Raw genomic sequence first — 17309 nt, forward strand, 5'->3', positions numbered from 1 at the left:
TCGCGTGTCTCCTAAGTGCTTCTCTGGGCTCAGCACCTCTAATTCTTTCAGCTGTTCCTCCTGGAGCCAAGGAGGTCTGGACTCTCACCCCTCAGTCACTGACGTAGGCCCCACAGGCTGCCAAAGAAAGCAGAGGCATGGCCACAGCTCAGGACTAACGACCCCCAGTCTCCTTGTTTTCTTTTCCCCGTTTGAGCTGGTGAATTCCAAAACTGGAGGCAGAACTTTGAGAAAAAGCACCGACAACAAACTGCCCAACTAGACCTCTTGAAGACAGAGCTGACTCTTAATAGTACAAATTACACTATAATATTGTTTTCTGTGTAAAGAGTTTCTGTTTTTCAGCTACTTCTGTGGGCCTTTTGGTGTTGGCCCACCTTAGTGGTTCTTAACCTGTAACAACCAATAGATTCACCTGGGGAGCTCTGAAAACTACCAGTATCCACCTCACCTACCTTCTAAGATTCTAATTTAAATGACATGGCGTTGGTGTTTTTAAAGCACTCCAGGTATGTGTAGACAGGGTTTCAGACTTTGGCTTCAAGAGCTCAACATTGAACTTGAAACCCCCTATAGCTCCCCACAAATGAGCAAATGTTGGATGTTAGCAGACTGTCTAAGAGCTGGCATTAGCCAGAGGACAGGCTAAGGGCACACAATTGTTTTATAAGATGGAATCTTGTTTTAAATTATGAAAGCCATACATGTTGAAAAATGAAATAATACAGAAACGTATAAAGTGAAACTATTCCATTTTTATTTCTCTTAACACGTTGCATATGGCAGGGTTTAAATCCCTCGTGAAGATTCTCGTGATCCGTATGCAACGTGTTAACTCAAATAACCACTATTATTAGTTTGTTGCATTTTTTCCCATATATGTGTACATACACAAGCCCCTCAAACACACAACTCCTTCCAAATAAATCTATTCATATTGTATACACACTGTTTTGTAATCTGTTTTTTTTCCTTTTTTCCCCATGCTGTGGACATTTTCCCATAGTGACAGAAAGATCCATCTTATCGTTAACAGATGTAAGAATCATAATTTATTTGACCATTTTAAAAATCAATAGACATTTAATATGCCTTACTTTTTGTGGTTACAAATAGTGCAGCAAATGAACATATTTATATACATGAACAGACACAACACGAACACACATGTATATACTCACACATACCTACATACACTTATGTGGATAAATTCTTAGAGGTGAAATTGCTAAGTCAATGGAAATGCAAATTTGGGACAGAAATTGCCAAAATGCTCTCCAAAAAGATTGTTCCAGCCTAACTCATGCAACAAAATTCCTAATGACAGCTATTTGCCTGATGTCAAAAGTTGAGCTTTGCTGAGCACAGCAGAGAGGAAGGTGTGAGGTTTTCAGCTGGTGGGTAGGAAATGGTGGGGTCATTTCCCCCGCAGGCTGTGTGTGGAGGAGGCACTGGCCTCTGGCCTTGCCTGGCTGCTGTGTTTCCCAGGAAGAGGAAACCAGGCTGTGTGTGTTAACCTTTGCTTTGCTCTCCACGGTGTGACGATGGAGCAAGGCACGTTCACAGGATGTGTGCATCCAGGTCAGCAGACCCGTGTCAGTCATTGATTTGGGAATGTGTGGAGTGACAATTCCCCCTTCCAACACTTTCCTAGATCCACTGGGCTGCATCCAAGCCTGTGGAAGCCCAGGAGCATAATGCTTTTCGTGGTTCAGGAGAGGATACCCTAGTTTAAGTTTTCCAGGATTCTAGCTCATGAATGTTAATGTACATATAGAATTTTTCTCGATTTTCATAGTAGGGTAAGCCTCCTCCCCCTAGCCTGGGCACACTTCCACTCTCTCTGGGCTCCTGGGCATTACCCAAGGTGTCCGCTGCCCATTGCTGGGCCTCTCTGTTTGAATACCTACTTGTTCAAGGTGGTCAGACCTGTTTTCTCTGATAAGCTGGCTTGGGACCAGAGGGTGGTGGCAAGGTTGGAGGGAGGAAGGTACAAAGGTTCAACCACGTGCCCTCAGGTACTCTTCAGAATGTCCCAGTGGGGACCACGTCCAGAGCTCTAGAAACCCAGAATGGGTTCCTTTCTAGACCCAGGGCTAATTGATGCCTCCAGAAACTTCTAGGGAAGACGCTAAATTTCTAAGAGTACAAAAGACCGTGCCAGGAACTTTGAAGGGGAAGATGGGGAATGGAGGCCCAGAGAGAGTGACAACTTTTCATGAAACCGATCTGATTGATTCTAAACCACGCAAAATAGAGCACTGGTCCTCACGCAGGGCTTCTTACCAACTTGCTGCATGGGCGGCCGCAGTTCTGACTAGTCACCCACACATGAAGCAACCAGTTGTCAGACGAGCAGATTGAACCATGAGGGCAAACCTTGTGGCAGGGACTCTGCCTTGTTCCATTGTAGCTATTAAAGAGGACGAAGTGTGGCTATGGAGTCAACGTCGTCTTTGAATCTGAGGATTAGTTACCTCTCTAGGTCTCTTCATTTGTGAACTGGAGATGGTAACAATACTTTCCTCATAGAATCAATGTGAGATAAGATGAGATAAATGCGATAAGATGAATAAAGTGCCTAGCAATGCCTAGTCCTTTGTAAGTTCTCCATTAGTGAGCATGGCTATTATTATGATTCCTAATGAAGCCAATAATTTGTGCATATAAGAAAAAGGTTTGTAAAAACTAACTCTTCTTGCTGTTTCTCTCCTGGTTCTGGTAACTGGAAGGACAGAGCTTTGACAGCTGATCCTTTTTTTAAGGTCCACATAGGGGTTGTAAATCCTGGGAGCTCCTATTTTATATACTCATTTCCCCTCCAGGAAACATGAAAAGAAAAAAGGGGGGGGAAAAACGCCTCTGACCTGGAGGGGCCTACCACAGCTCGCCATTCCTTTCAGCAGGGTGCTCAAAGGTGGGCCGTTGTTTTCCCTGCCTAGGCAGCAGTTATTTTTGCTCTTCTGCTTTCTCAGGCCGGCTTGCTGTTAGTAGTAGTTCTACCAATTCTGTGTGTGTGTGTGTGTGTGTGTGTGTGTGTGTCCATATCCCTATTGTCCACTCCTTGCTTTCTTCCTACTCCTATTCCTGTCCTATGTCCAATGGAAAGAAGTTGGCTCAGCCCTTCCCTCTTCCTGGTGTCTAAATAGCTGATGTGCATTGGACACTCTAGTGTCAGGTCCTCTGCTCAGGTCCCTGTGTGTATCATCGCATGTAATGGGACGCTCGCACTGTGAGCCATACTTTGAAGCTAAGGAAACCCTGACTCAGAGAGGCTAAGACGCTTGCCCAGGCTCACGCATCCAGGAAGTGGTGGAGCTAAAATTTCAACCCATCAAATGCTTTCCAAGTCTGCTTCTTCCTCTGCGATGCGAACACTGCCTTTGTTCCTTTCTGAGCCTCACTTTTTGGCACCCCATCATTCCATCTTGCACCAGGCCCTACCTGATTTGTCAGTGTGAGTTTGGCTGCCCCAGCTGAGTTGTAAGGGCCTGGAGGCTGGGCACTTTGCCTCATCTTTAGCTTGTCACAAAACCAGGTACCAAGAAAAGCACTGACTAGACATTTGCAGGTTGCTTTGCTCCTTCACTTATTTAGGGGACATGAAGTGAGTATTTCTCAGGTGTGAAGTCTTGTGCTGAACATGATTTGCCATGATCGTGTCATGATCCGCCTTCTGGGAGCTTCCATTCTAGTGGAGAAATACAGGGTGAGCTCACCGAATTCTTACCACAGCCCAAAAGTGAGGTCGCCACTGTTATCTCCATCTTGCAGAGTAATAAATGGAGGCACCCATGATACTATGGAGGCTTCCTCCAGACCCTCTTGCCTACTCCCTCCCCTCCAAATTAAACAAGCAACTGAGACCTGTGATTCATGAAAACAACAGCAGGAATGAAGTGTGATAGGTACCCACAAAACTCTCTTGAAGGTGTTTCATACTGTATAGGACCCTGCTGACTATCCCTTCCTCTGAGTACCTTTAAAAAGCCCTTTATCCGAAAGGAAGGCCATTTGGCCCAGGTCTGCAGCAGTAGAGTCTGTTTTGGAGGTGACTGGTGGACACGTGGTTCTGGGAGATGCACTCTGCCATACACACCCAGCCCCACCCAGAGCTCTCCTAGGATTCACTTGTGCTGTGTTTACTGTGACTGCTCCATAAACATGAGGTCCAGAGAGAGCTTGGAGCAGGGTGATCTGAGGACTGAAAGGTTCTGCCACCTGGTATTAACCCTTAGTCAACCTGCTGGAGTAGAGATCGCCCTCTGAGTCCAGGCTTCTAAGGGGTGGTGGTTCCCTAAATCAACAGCCCTAGTCCTAGCCAACTGATCCCACCCTATGGTGGTGTGAGCAGGTGAAGGAATATTGTCATTGAGTTTCCATCTGGCCCGGGGCCAAGGGCAGCTGGCAGGAGTTCAGGGAAAAGAAGGCCTTCCTTAGTAAACTGAGCCCTAGTGCCGCAAAGATACACGGTTTCCTGCCCAGTTCCTAACTCCTTTCCTTCAGCAAAGGGAGCGACAAGTGCTTACTGGCACTTTCTAATTAAACACAGGCAGGTCCTAGGCCTTCTAGGACTGGTTGGGCCATAACTTTGGGTCATTAATTGGTGGCAGCCCAGGTCCGATCATGACTTCCCTCCACAGGAACTGGGCTGGGCTTCATTCTCAGTGCTCTGGAGCTGGGCTGCGGGTCTGATTTGCATCAAGGCTGTTTTCTTGTTGAAAGGAGCAAGACTTGGAAGCTATGGAAGTCTCGGAAGCCTCAGACATTTCTGGGTTTAATGAGCTGAGCAGACGGAAGGCGGCCCAAGATGGCCTCTGAGTGGGTGGGCTGGTGGGACCCAGCGTCATGCGGTGTCTGGTGAGAGCTTCCTTAGCTTTGTCTGTGGTGCAGGTCCTCTTCTGTCAGGGCTGAGTGTGGCAGGAGGACTTGAAACTCTGGGGCTTCCTCTGTAGGGACTTGGACGCCGCGGCTGTTCTGTCATGAAGCTTCCTAGACGCCTGCCATCTGCCTAAATGGCCAGAGACAGGGAAATAGAATCCATGGGTTTTTAAAATCCAGAAGGAAGGGAAACTCCACCCGGGAAACACAACCCCAAGTAAAGTGTGTGGAAGCAGGATGTTTAATTGCAAACCTTTCTGGAGACCCAGCTGCTGGGTAATGTTATCTTGGCCGTTCCTGTGACCAGAGCAGTTTATCTGCGCCCCTGACGCAAGCCCAGTAAACAGAGCTGCCTTTCTCAGATGACCTCTGCCCTGTGCCCCTTCCCCTCCACCTGCTCTTTCTCTGTGGTTTATCGCTAGGTTTCCAGGGCCGGCAGAGCCAGCTCAAGGAAGCTTAAGAAAGTCTGATGTGGGGGGCAGGGAGAATATGGTTTGGGTTGGAATTTTGTGTATCCATTGCTCATCTGGAGGGATAATCTAGGATGTTCAAGGTTTAGGAGAAAGCAGAGGCACCTTCTCCTCACATGAGAGAAAGGGGCCTGGGGACTATCCTCGGATCTCTGGGCTCATCTCCAGAAAGGTCTCTGACCATTTCCTCAGCTCAGGATTTAGACTGTCCAAGAGGGTAGGCTCAGGGGAGAACCTGGAAATAGGGGTTCATTTCCCGATCCCCTCAGTGTGAGTTACCCTCGTGCTTGCTCAGTGCATGGATAGTGGCATGCAAGATGTCAGCAGGAGCAATTCTTTGCTCAACAAGGAAATAAATGTGTTTTGGGGGTAAGCATGGTCGTGTCGTGGCCTGGTGGCTGTGGCTGACAAGGGTCACAAGGACAGCTCTCCCCTTAGCCCTGCTCTGGCTATTTCTCCACAGGGCAGGTCTTTGGTGTGGGGTCAGGTCAAGGATTAGACAGAGATGACTCCCTGTGACTTTTCATCTATTTTTTTTCTTAATTTTTTAAGTGTGTGTTTGAAGAGTAAAGGGGAAAGGTCTTTTCCAGGGGGACATGCTCTGGTCACGCGCTGTTGCATCCTAAACTGGAAATTGGGAGGTCTGGGTTCCCGTCCCAACTCTGCCACTAAAGGGGGTAAACATACCTGCAATGATCACCAGGGTAGTGGATCAGGCGGGGCTGCCCTAAAGACTGTGCCCATGGAATAGAGGAGGAGTCGGAGGGTCTGAGAGGCTGGGCTGGGGTCTCGCAGCCAATAAGGAGGGTCCTAAGCATGAAACCTAGGTGGGGCTCACTCCAAAATCTGCCTTTTCCTTGGCAAATCACCATTCTGGGTCCTAGGTTCCTCTTCTGCAAAAGGAGAGGCCTCCCATCTGCCAGAGGCTGTGAGCCTGTGATTAATTCTCTCTGAGAGGTGAAGGGAAGCCCCTAATGACTAGAGAGGATGGAGCACGGGTCATGTTAAGTCTCCGTGAAGCCCTTCCTCTGGGACCTGCTTGATTGGCCAGAGAGAAAGGCTCTGTCTAATGGCCTGCAGGTAAATGCAACCTCTCTCCTGGGAGGGTACGGCCACTTGGGGCCTCTTTACCGTGCATCTGCCTGGGCAGAGGTCAGGAAGGCAGCACCTGTCGTGCACAGCATCTGCTCCCTGGCTGGGACCTGTTGGAAGGGCAGATGCGGGTGGGAGGGGAGACGTAGCTGGCAGGATTTGGGAGTCCAGGAGCTGGGAGTCAGCGGGGGGGAGGAATGGGTTATAACCCCTGTGAAAATCCCAGAGCATCCTGCCACAGTCGGCCGGTTGTACGTGGAAGTTTCCTCTGTGTTGGTCTGGTTTTGTAGCATTCCTATCTGTTGACTTCTGTCTGGGCCCTACGTTCAGTCTCTTCTTGGTCTCAGTCTCTCAGAATTGACATGACTCCCCCATGTTCCTCTAGGCTCACCCCCTAAGCAAGGAGTGTTCAGACTCTTCAGACGGTCTACAGCTTTATTTAAAAATATGTCATTCAGTTCTGATCAAGTAGTTTGATTCAAATATCCACATTCCTAAATTTACACATGAGATAGTACAATGTAGTTAAGAACATGGCAATTGGATTCAGCTAGACCTAGGTTCAAGTCCTTTGCTCTGTCTCTTGCTAACTGTGTGACTTTGGGCAAGTCCTTTAGCTTCTCTGAACCTCGGCTTCCTCCTGTACAAAATGAAGGTAACAATGGTGGCTACCTCGTTGACCTGAAGATTAAATGAACTAATGCATATAAATGTTTTACACTGTGCTGGTATGTAGTAACCAGTACCTAATTGGTTTCTACAACTTATTGTATGACATATATGTTTACGTGATATAAAGCACAGCGTATCCCTGTCTATTTATTATAATAATAGTCAGTAGTTTATTTTGGGCTTGTGAGGATAGGGATGGGCTTTTATTTTATGTTCTTTCTTATCAGGATCACATAAAACATGTCATAAATACCCCATCTCAGGCTGGCATCACTTGGCTATATTTGCTTTGCTTTATGGCCCTCTCCTGGGTGCATTTCAGAATAAACACTCCGCCCTGAATGACACTAACTCTGTGAGATCAGAGGGAAGAAGGGACTGGATTCAGAGCTTGTTTCCGTGGCTGTTAACTGAGCCACCAAACAGAAAGCCTCACACCCCTGTGTGCAAAACCCTTGCTATGGACTGAATGTTTGTCCCCTGTGCCAAATTCACATGTTGAAGCCCTAATGCCCAGTGTGATGGTATCTGAGCTGGGACCTTTGGGAGGTGATTAGGTTTAGATGAGAGCATGAGCACGGAGCCCCAATGCTGGGATTAGTGCCCTTATAAGGACAGGAAGAGACCAGAGCCCCCTCTCTCTACCGCGTGAGGGTAGCACAAGAAGGTGGCCATCCGTAAGCTAGGAAGTGGGTCCTAACCAGGGACCTTGATCTTGGACTTTCAGCCTCCATAACTGGGACAAATAAGTGTTTGTTGTTTAAGCCACCCAGTCAATGGTATTTCGTTGTAGCAGCCTAAGACGGCCCTGCTCTGTGGAGAAGTCAGCCACCCTGATACCGAGATGTGTAAATGCTACTCTTCTCTACTAACGTTCCTTCCTTCTCGCAGTGGCTGAGACCCCCGGCTTCACCATTCAAGAATGAAGCTCAGTCTTAATCAGCCAGTCACCTGCTCTTATTTTTGTTTTTACGTCACAGGTATACATCATCAATGTGACCTGGTCCGACTCCACATCCCAGATCATCTACCGGAGGTACAGCAAGTTCTTTGACCTGCAGGTAAGTTGGTCTGAGCTCCAATGGTGCCCAGTTCAATCTTCAGTCGCCCAAGTCTCTGGTGGGCTGGCCTCACGCATGTCCTCACTCATCTGGAGAACCTCCAGCAGACCTGTCAGGGTCAGAGTCTAGGTGAGAACACAGGGACAGATGAGGGAACCCTGATGGTCGAGCTGGGCTTGGTTCAGGCTAGGATATTGCAGGCAGACACTTGGGGCTTTGATGACTTCCTCAGATGGTCTTAACAGTCATCTTTTGTCACCCTCCTTTGCCCGAGGGGTAGGAAACTAGGGTGGAGAGGCAGAGGATGATTGTGGGTGCTATGTATATGAGCAGACATGTCTGTAAACATCTAGGCTGAGACACAAGCCACCACATCATTGCAGGCAAAGAAAAGCAAACATACAGAAAAGACAGAAACAGAAAATAAGCAATTTCTTCAACTACAGACACAAACTGGGCATACCATTATGTCTGTCTCACCGAATAAGGCTCTTACTGCCCTGTGTGTACACGGGCATGGTATCTGTGTCTCTCTAATATATACAGGCATGTTGATATGGGGGATGGTGGTTTGAATCCCACAGCTCCATTGCAAACACCTCCCTTGATGCCAACAAGTGATAGTTTTACACTCATACTAGCTTAGCCAAAAATGAGACTTGGTTGGAAGGATATACCAGAGAAGCTTATGCAGTCAACCAGATGGTGAAACGGGGAGCAAGGCAGTGGGCTCCAGGAACACCTGAAACCAGGTTTGCTCTCCCTTTGTGTTATCTCTGCTTCTCTCTGGGTACTCTTCAGCTTCTATTACCTCATATCCTGAGGAACTTGGCTGTCAAAAGCTCCCAAAATTCATATCTTGTGGTTCCCAACAGCAGAGAGGCTGACTTTCTCCCAGTTCCAAATTGAAAAATCCCAGGGAAGATTCTGATTGGCCCAACTGGGTCAGGTACCCTCTCTGGACCAATTGGTATGACCCAGGGTAGAGGGTCATGTAACACAGAAACGGCCACTAGGGGGCTCCCCTCTGTGTATCAGAGGTAGGCACCAGACAGGGCAGAATCACTGAGTTGGGCAGCAACCTGTACAAGGAAGGGAAAGCCAAGAGGTTCTAGATACTTCTTTAAGCCTATGAACCTGGTTTAGGCCAATAAAAAACAAAGAAGAGACGCCCACTCCTGGCCCTCACAGCCAAGGTCCACTCCTTCCTTTGTAGGCCTTTGATGGTGAGTCATCTTAGAGAGGCATGCCTGCATATTTGCCCCCAAATACCTGATTTTAGCCCATTGTCCTTATTGCCCTACCTATGAAATAAGTCAAAGATGAGCCAGCTTCCTGTATTACAAATCCTCTCTTAAACCAACAATACGAGATTGAATATCCCATTGAATATGGGATTGAAAGCCACTCCTTACCCTTCTGCTTTCTTCCTCTTTACCCCTCAGTTCCTGTCCAATCTCCTTAGGTCCTTCTGGCATAAACTGGTGGGATTTGCTGATACCCCATCAATGGGTATAGTGTGCTGGACAGGAAATGATAACTTAGTTGGGGAAAGGAAACCCTGAAAGGATTCATTGATGAGCCCGAGGGGGTCTGAGAGCCAGCGGAAACTCTCAAATCAGAACTTTTCTTCCCCCCTTTCCGTTTTGTTCCCCTACCCCCTCTCTAGTTTCAGAATCTCACAAGAAAGGAATGCTGCTTCCCCCACTTCTCCCTTGCCTGGAGGGCTCATTTCCTGTGTGTCGGGAGGGGACACATGGCATGGGGCCGCTTGTGCGATGTCCTGGCCCTAGTTACGAGCATAGCCAGGCCTGTCCACGTGGGTCCTCACCACCCCGTAGATGCAGTTAAGAAATAGGTTGGGATGATTCTGTGGAATTGAACCTTTGAGCCAACAATGGCATCTTTGTGAACCCATTTTACAGATCTCATAACATGATGACTTTTAGTGGTGTGCATTTTAGAAAGCCTTTCTTAATTATTGGGGTCACTGATTGGATGAAAGAACAAATGGCATTGCTAACTCCGTCTCTGGTCACTGGTAGCCCTCAGAGCTCAGCTTTCTTAGAGGCGGTGTGAGAGGATGGCTTAGAGCTTAGGCACTGGAGACACTTTACCTGGAACTGGTTATTGGCTTTATGACTGTGTGACTCCAGACAGGTTCCATAACTTCTCAAGGCTCTGTTTTCTCATCTGTAGAATGAAGATTTAAATAGTACCCATCCAGTAGTGTTGTTGTGAGGATTAAATGAGTGAATCCACGTTTTTCCTGATACATGGTTATCTAATGAGTTACCCACTAGTTGTCTAGTAGTGTTAGCAGATGACAAGGATGCTGGGCTGCAGGTGAAGGGGTCTGGGTGCTTAGGGCCTCCTCTCACGGTGTTGCTATCTTGTTTCCCTCACTTGGCTTCACTCTGCTGAGGAGCTGCTTTATGCCTTGGCCTGTGCCAGAGTGTTCAGAATGCTGGAAGCCACAGGCTCTCTGGAGCTTGCCACTGGGGCAGGACGGGCGTGTGTTGTGGGCAGGGGTGTGGCCCACAAGTGGCTGCTCTCAGAGTCGTTTTGCTCCTCCTGTTTTTGGCAGAGCCCTGTGTTGGAACCCTGCAAGTCCTGAGCTGGCTAAGCCAGTCTGGGGGAAGATGCTAAACTGGCTTTACCAACTCATGGTTTGGGGACCAGAGACCCCTTTGTGAATCTGGTTAGAAGCCCTCTCCCCAGACAAAGGTGTACATGTACAATTTTACTTACAGTGGCAGGTGTTCACAGACTCCTCTGGAAGAACTGCTAAGAACCCCAGTAAAGAACTGCTAAGCTGAACCAATTCATATCATTAACCACACATTCACATCTTGTACTATTTGAGTACCATCTGGGGGCTTTTACATCATATTCAGATAATAGCAATGGGCCCGGGCACCCCTTTAAAGGACCTCTACAAATTGGAGACCCCAGCGTGGGCCTCCCCGTACTTGCCTCTCTTATTTCCGTCTCTTCAAATGGTGTCTTCTGCACCTGGTGGAGGTCAGGGTACTATGAGGAGGCCCTAGTCTCCTACCTCTCTAATGTAACCTGGGGAATCATGTGCAAAGTGGTACCAAGTGGTCCTGACCTCTGACCGAGGGCCATGGGGTGTGTGCTGACCCAATTGTACTTGGAATAGCACAGGTACCTCCAGTGTCCTTCTCCCTCTGCTGAGCAAACCTGGAGATGGACAGCCGTGCCCTACCCTTAAGGCTCCATGGCCACAAGGCCAGGAAGCATTTGAAGGATGCTGTCATAGATCTTGGTTTTTCCTCCTCTCTCCACGGCAGTGTCCACATCCACATCAGCACAGCCCCCACGGCCCCAGCCCATGTACAAACTAAGATTTGAAGCCAAGCATCACTTTGGGTTGGTTATCCTCTTCAACGCTTCTGCCAGGACCTACCTGCTCCACATGTGATGCTCTTGGGAGATATTTGGGAATGAAAGATCTTAGGCACACAGCAGGGCACCTGGCCCTGAAGGGGCAGCAGGCAGAGGGGCGGCAAGAGTAGGAGGAGAGCGAGTGTCTCTTAGATGTGACCCGTGGCATTATTGTGTCCTCTACAGGGTACTTAGCACTCTGGGGGAGCACTGGGGAGCTATTCCCGGTGTAGGGGGAGAGAAACCACAGATAACCTGGTGATTGCCCATTCCACACTTTCCTGAAGCCTTCGCACGTGAGGGCAGACCATTCATCTTGGTATTCTTATTCCCCTCTACCCCCACCACTCACCCTATTCACTGCTGGCTCCCCTGGATTGGCGTCACCAGATAAATAGGACATGTCCGATTAATTTTGAATTTCAGATAAACAATGAGTACTTTTTTTTCTTAGTACAAGTATGTCTCAAATATCGCATGAGACATACTTATGCTAAAAAAGTTGTTCATTGTTTATCTGAAATGCAGCTTTTATTGTGTGTCCTGTATTTTCACTTGCTAAATCTGGTCGCCTTGCTGTGGCTGTGAGTGGTGAGGGTGGAAGTATAAAGATGAGTGAGCTAGGCTGGCTCAGGGTAAGAGTGGATTGGCCTGTGTTAAGGCTTCCAGCACATTTGTACTTTTATAAGGCAGAGCACAGGCCAAGGAACATTCAGTTGAGAAGGACAAGGTCCCTTCCTTCCAGGAGTCCATATTTGGTGGGGAAAGTAGAGGTTTAAGCAATGAAGTCCACTGTAGATGAAATAAATACTAGATTGAGGTACAGGCAACATGCTATGGGGTGAAGGGGGAGGAAAGAACATTCTTTTTGGGAGGGGGGAACAAAGATGCTCATATGGTTTTGATTGGTGACAGCAGCGTAGAGTGATGTAGCCACACACCTCTACTCCAGTTTAGGGGGATTTGGTTGTTTTTTGAGAATTATAGTTATCAGGGTGTAGTATGTCCCTAATTTATTTCTTAGTTTGTTCATTCACTTATGCCTGCTTGCCTGCCTCCTTCTGTTCGTCCATCCATCCATCCACCCTCAATCTGTCCAATCTTAAGTGCCTTCCTTTTATGTCCTAGGCAGTATGCCAGGCTCCAAGGATATATTGATGAGCAAAAGCAGATGTGGTTACTGCTTTTATGGGACTTACAGCTTAGTGAGAGAAGACGGATTTTAGTTAAAACACATATATATTCTTTTATACTAGTCCAAATGCTATACAAAGAAAGGTACCATAGACATGTTATAGGGGAACCTTATACTCTGGGATCAGGGAAGTCTTCCCTGAAGAAATAAGTTTTATCTGACAGATCAATGAGTTATTTTATCTTATTTTATTTTGGGGATCAGTAATGAAAGTAAGACTCTCGCCAGACAAATGCGTGAAAGTACATATACAATTCTAATAGCCTTGCTGGTCGTTCATACCCCCGGAAGTCCTTCCCTGGGCACCAAGATAAGACCCTTACTCGGCCCCAAACCTTTTTCTCTCCCCATATCTTCTGCCTGAGGCTTCGGACCTTGTGGTTCTCCCTCCTTCACACACAATGGGTTGCTCACAGAACCCAGCCCCCTCTTCCTGCCCACTGAGAGGCACTGGGTATGGAGGCTTTAGATCTATGCTGTCCACCGCGGTAGCCACTAGCCACATATGGCTACTTAAGTTTAAATTTAAATTGATTAAAAATTGTAAACATTACATTTTAAAAATTAAATTAAGTTTAGTTGATTTTTAAAAATTAAATGTAGTGTCTTGATCATACTTGCTACATGGCATGTACTCAGTAACAACAGTGGCTAGTGGCTAGGTATCGAGCAGACGTAGAACAGTTCTGTCATCCAGAACAGTGCTGCTTTAGACCATCTGGGACACACACAGGCTTGATCTGGCCTTAGGTCCACCCCAGAATACTCTTGTCACCTCCCAGTCCCTTCCCAGTTGGCCTCTCAAATTTTCTAGGGCTCCAGCAGGAAGCGGGGGATTCTGTTCCACCATGATTTGCCCCACCGACAGAACAATTCAAATTCAACAGTATTCCAAACATCTCTTCTGGAAACCAGGTCAGTTACTAGAGGGGGCTTCTAAGGGTGTTTCAGATGTCAAGTTGGGGACAGGGAGAGGAGAGGCTCTTGGTCTTCAAGTGGAAATTAGTTTCTTCTAAAAATAATCCACCACTCAGCCCTATCTGACCAGGAAAGGGACCTGTCCCATAGGGAGCTGGCCAGGACAAGGCCTGACGTGGAGGCCTGTTTGGTTATAAAGGGCTTAGATTACTTGGAGGAGCAGTTAAGGGGAGAAGGAGGAGGATGGAGGGCCACAGATGCTCTTAAGCTGCCTTCTCACTGGCAGCTGGACCACATTTCCAGCCTCTCTAAGTTTCCCTACACAGCTCCTTCACTGTTAAGTATCTCCCCCAAGGCCTGGCCCCACTGAGGAAGGGCCGGAAGGCTCCGTGGAAGGTTGTTTCACAATCTGACCTACAAGGCAATTACTGGAGCAGTAATTGCTCTGCAAACATTGGCTCCGTGGTGCTCCTGGCCTTTTAGTCTGAACTCCGGCCAGTGAGTGCACAGGGTCAATATTTGATCAGAGGCAGGAGAGGCCCTTTAGCTCCCCCCACACTGCTTGGAAGATGGAGTCAAGAAGGTTGTTCAGGTTTGCTTATTTGCTCTAAAGAACTTAACCTATTTTGAAGTGCTTTTCTCTCTCTTCCTTATTCATCTCTCCAGACTCTCCACCTACCTACCGTACTCAGGGTCACACTCACTTTCCAGCTGTCAAATAGCCAGGCTAACGATGGGTGAACAAAACTATAGTCCCAAATCACTAATAATAACTGGCCTTGGAATTGTGTACGTACGTGTGCATGTGTTATGATGTCATTTATGGAGTTACAGGATCACTGCATTTTTAGAACTAGAAGAGCTCATTCCAAGTCCCTCACTTTGCAGGTAAACATCTGTGTTGATTTTTCTAGTTATCATGACACAAGTTTTGCTTTGGTGTGACGTCCAGAGCAGACCTCAGCTGAGATCGAACTGGTGTGACCCTGGTGTGTGCCAAGGGTCAACCTGAGAGTAGAAGGCGTGGGGTGTCTCTCCTGCAAGGTCGGTCTTTTAATCATTGAGGCAAGCTCTGTGTTGTTTGAGATCATTGACCCTAAACTAATGGCAAAGGGACCAAAGCCTAGGGAGGTAACTTGTCAAATTCTAAGAGCAACTTTGTAGCAAGCATTCTAGAGAGTTCTGGTGGCTGGCATTGTTCTAGCTCCAGCAGTGTGGAGAGCTGTGGGTCACTGTGATTGCTCACATGTCCTCGACACAGGAGAATTTTATCCATGACTGAGATCAGTCACTTGTCCCAGGAAGGCACAGAAAGCCCCGTGTTGTTTGCCATGGAGAAAACGGGAAACACCTTCAATGACCATTCAGAGAGTATTGCTAAGTAAAACTGAGCTAGTCTCAGAGTCAAAACAAATCTCAATTTTGTGGATGGATCGCCAAGAAATATTAATGAATGGCCAATGCAAGTTTCAAAATAATATTTACAGTGTGATAGCAATTATGCAAAAGCAATGACAAGATATATCTTTTTCAAGTACATAAACAGTGTAAGTGTATATGTACTGAAAAGCTCTGAAAGGATACAGTCCAAACTGGTAATAGAGTTATCTCTAGAAGTGGTTTGGGAACATCAGTGGGAGGAGGGGCTCAGTCAGAGAGGAGCCTTAGCCCTATTTGTAATGTAACTTGTTTTGTAAAAAAGGAGAATATATTCATACATAATTGGCAACATTAACATTTACTAATTAAAAAGACATCTATGGAGGAAGTAGGGAAAGTAGGAAGTCTAAAATAAAATACTCGTATGTCCCTCACGGTCATGACTGTATAATGGGACAGAAAACACACAGTTAAAAAAAAACATTAAGAATATATCTAACAAGAGAAAGAAAATGAAAATACAGTGCTACCTCGGTTTTCAAAAATAATCCATTCTAGAAGACCATTCGAGTTCTTAAACGTTCGAAAACCGAGGCGCGGTTTCCCCATAGAAAGTAATGCAAAATGGATTAATCCATCCAGACCTTTAAAATCAACCCCTAAAACTGCAAATTTAGCATGAATTTTACTATCTAATGATACCTTAGATCCATAAAATTTACGGCGTTCGTAAACCGAAATGTTCGTCAATGGAGACATTCAAAAACCGAGGTACCACTGTAATTATTAAAATCACATTACCTCATATTTCTTGAACCATCATTCTAGATCATTCCGATGGACTGTAACTGATTACAACCCATTACAGCAAATCTCAGACACCTGTCCATAGTATCTTGTCAAACTGGAATCTTGTATTCAAATATTGATCAAAACACATGAACTGCGTGTTGAGGCAAGAAGTACTTCGGTGGTTGGTCTTGTGTCATGAAAAAACACACTCAGAGTTGCATGGCCAGAGAGTGCAGTGGTTAAGGGCAGGTAGTCCAGGGCCAGGATGGCTGGGTTCCAAGACCAGCTCCACCAGTTACTAACTGTATATAACCTTTGGTGAGTTCTTTAACCTCCCGCAACTCTCTGTTTTCTCATCTGTATAATGAGGATAATAGAAATACCTGCCTCATGGGTAGGAGTAAGAATAAAATGAGACAACCCATATAAAGCAAGCCCTTAGAATAGGGACTGGCATAGAGACACTAGACAGGGAAGCTGAAACCTCACCAGTTAGGCCCTTAGAAACTTGACTCCACGAGAGTATAGCTGGATATCCTCACTCCATCTGGAAGCAGAGGTTTCTTCCTACGCCCCATTTATACAGATTTCACTTTCACCACATAACTCAGTCTGCCTTCAGGCAGGAGAGACAGGTGGCGGTGTTAAGAGTTTTCCAGATAAATGCTTTCACCTCCCAAGTATAATTATCAACCCAACTTCCTCCCAGCAACACAGTTAGGAAAACACTACTTTCTAAAATGTGATTATTGGTGGACAGTGTTTCCTTGCTCTTGGAAAGAGGCGTCTTTCAGATCCCTGATAGAATACAGGAGGATTCCAGGGGAGCCCTGTGGGCATTCCAGTAGCTCCTGGAAATTCTGTGGCAGGTTTCCCCTCCCCTTGGCAGCCAGTCTCTGGCCTCAGCCACTCCCTTTCATCTCGCCCCTGTGGCCTGAGGGTGAACTCCAGCTTCCGCTTGTCTCTCCTGATTTCTGCCCTGTGATGGGCTTAGGGGTAGGGGAGGGCTGTGGGGTGTCTGTTCTCCAGAGGTGTCAGGAGAGGAGGGCCTGGTGAATGGTACTTCGAGGCAGCTCAGGATGAAAAGCTAATTACCATTGACTTGGAATAGGGGGGTTAATTGGTGCCCAGCTAGAACGTACTCAAAGTTGGTTTTTTTCCTTCTACACGCAGATGGAGCTTGTACAATGATCCCCTCTTGTGCAGTTTCCCCAACTCTGTGGGTATAGGAGTAACCTTGTGCACAAGGGGCCTCGCAGATCCAGAACAGATGGAGAGAGCTAGCTGGAGGAGGGGTGGCGGCAGAGTCTGTGGGGAAGGGCCTCTGCTCATCTATGCATAAGGGGAAATAAGCCCCAGAGAAGGGAACTGGACCCCTGAGAACCAGCCATGGTGGGGCGTGCCGTCAGGAGAATTTTCCACAGGGTAGGGCCTAAGGAT

The 17309-nt window shown here is 47.1% G+C and overlaps 1 protein-coding gene across 6 annotated transcripts in view; it reads left to right on the forward strand.

The window, feature by feature from the left end:
* Nucleotides 1–17309, forward strand: part of SH3PXD2A (SH3 and PX domains 2A) — a 229617-nt gene that overhangs the window by 37537 nt on the left and 174771 nt on the right. For all 6 annotated transcript variants that reach the window (XR_012498440.2, XR_016018888.1, XM_074339099.2 and 3 more), the window contains exon 2: nt 8096–8176. Coding sequence is in view for 4 of the 6 variants with exons in the window: in XM_074339099.2 (XP_074195200.2) it covers nt 8096–8176 (81 nt within the window). In the remaining 2 variants the exon portion in view is untranslated. The remainder of the gene's footprint in view (nt 1–8095; nt 8177–17309) is intronic.

This window comes from Rhinolophus sinicus, chromosome 15 (genome assembly GCF_057876585.1).
Source record: "Rhinolophus sinicus isolate RSI-liver-muscle chromosome 15, RSI-T2T, whole genome shotgun sequence".
NCBI classification, from domain to species: domain Eukaryota; kingdom Metazoa; phylum Chordata; class Mammalia; order Chiroptera; family Rhinolophidae; genus Rhinolophus; species Rhinolophus sinicus.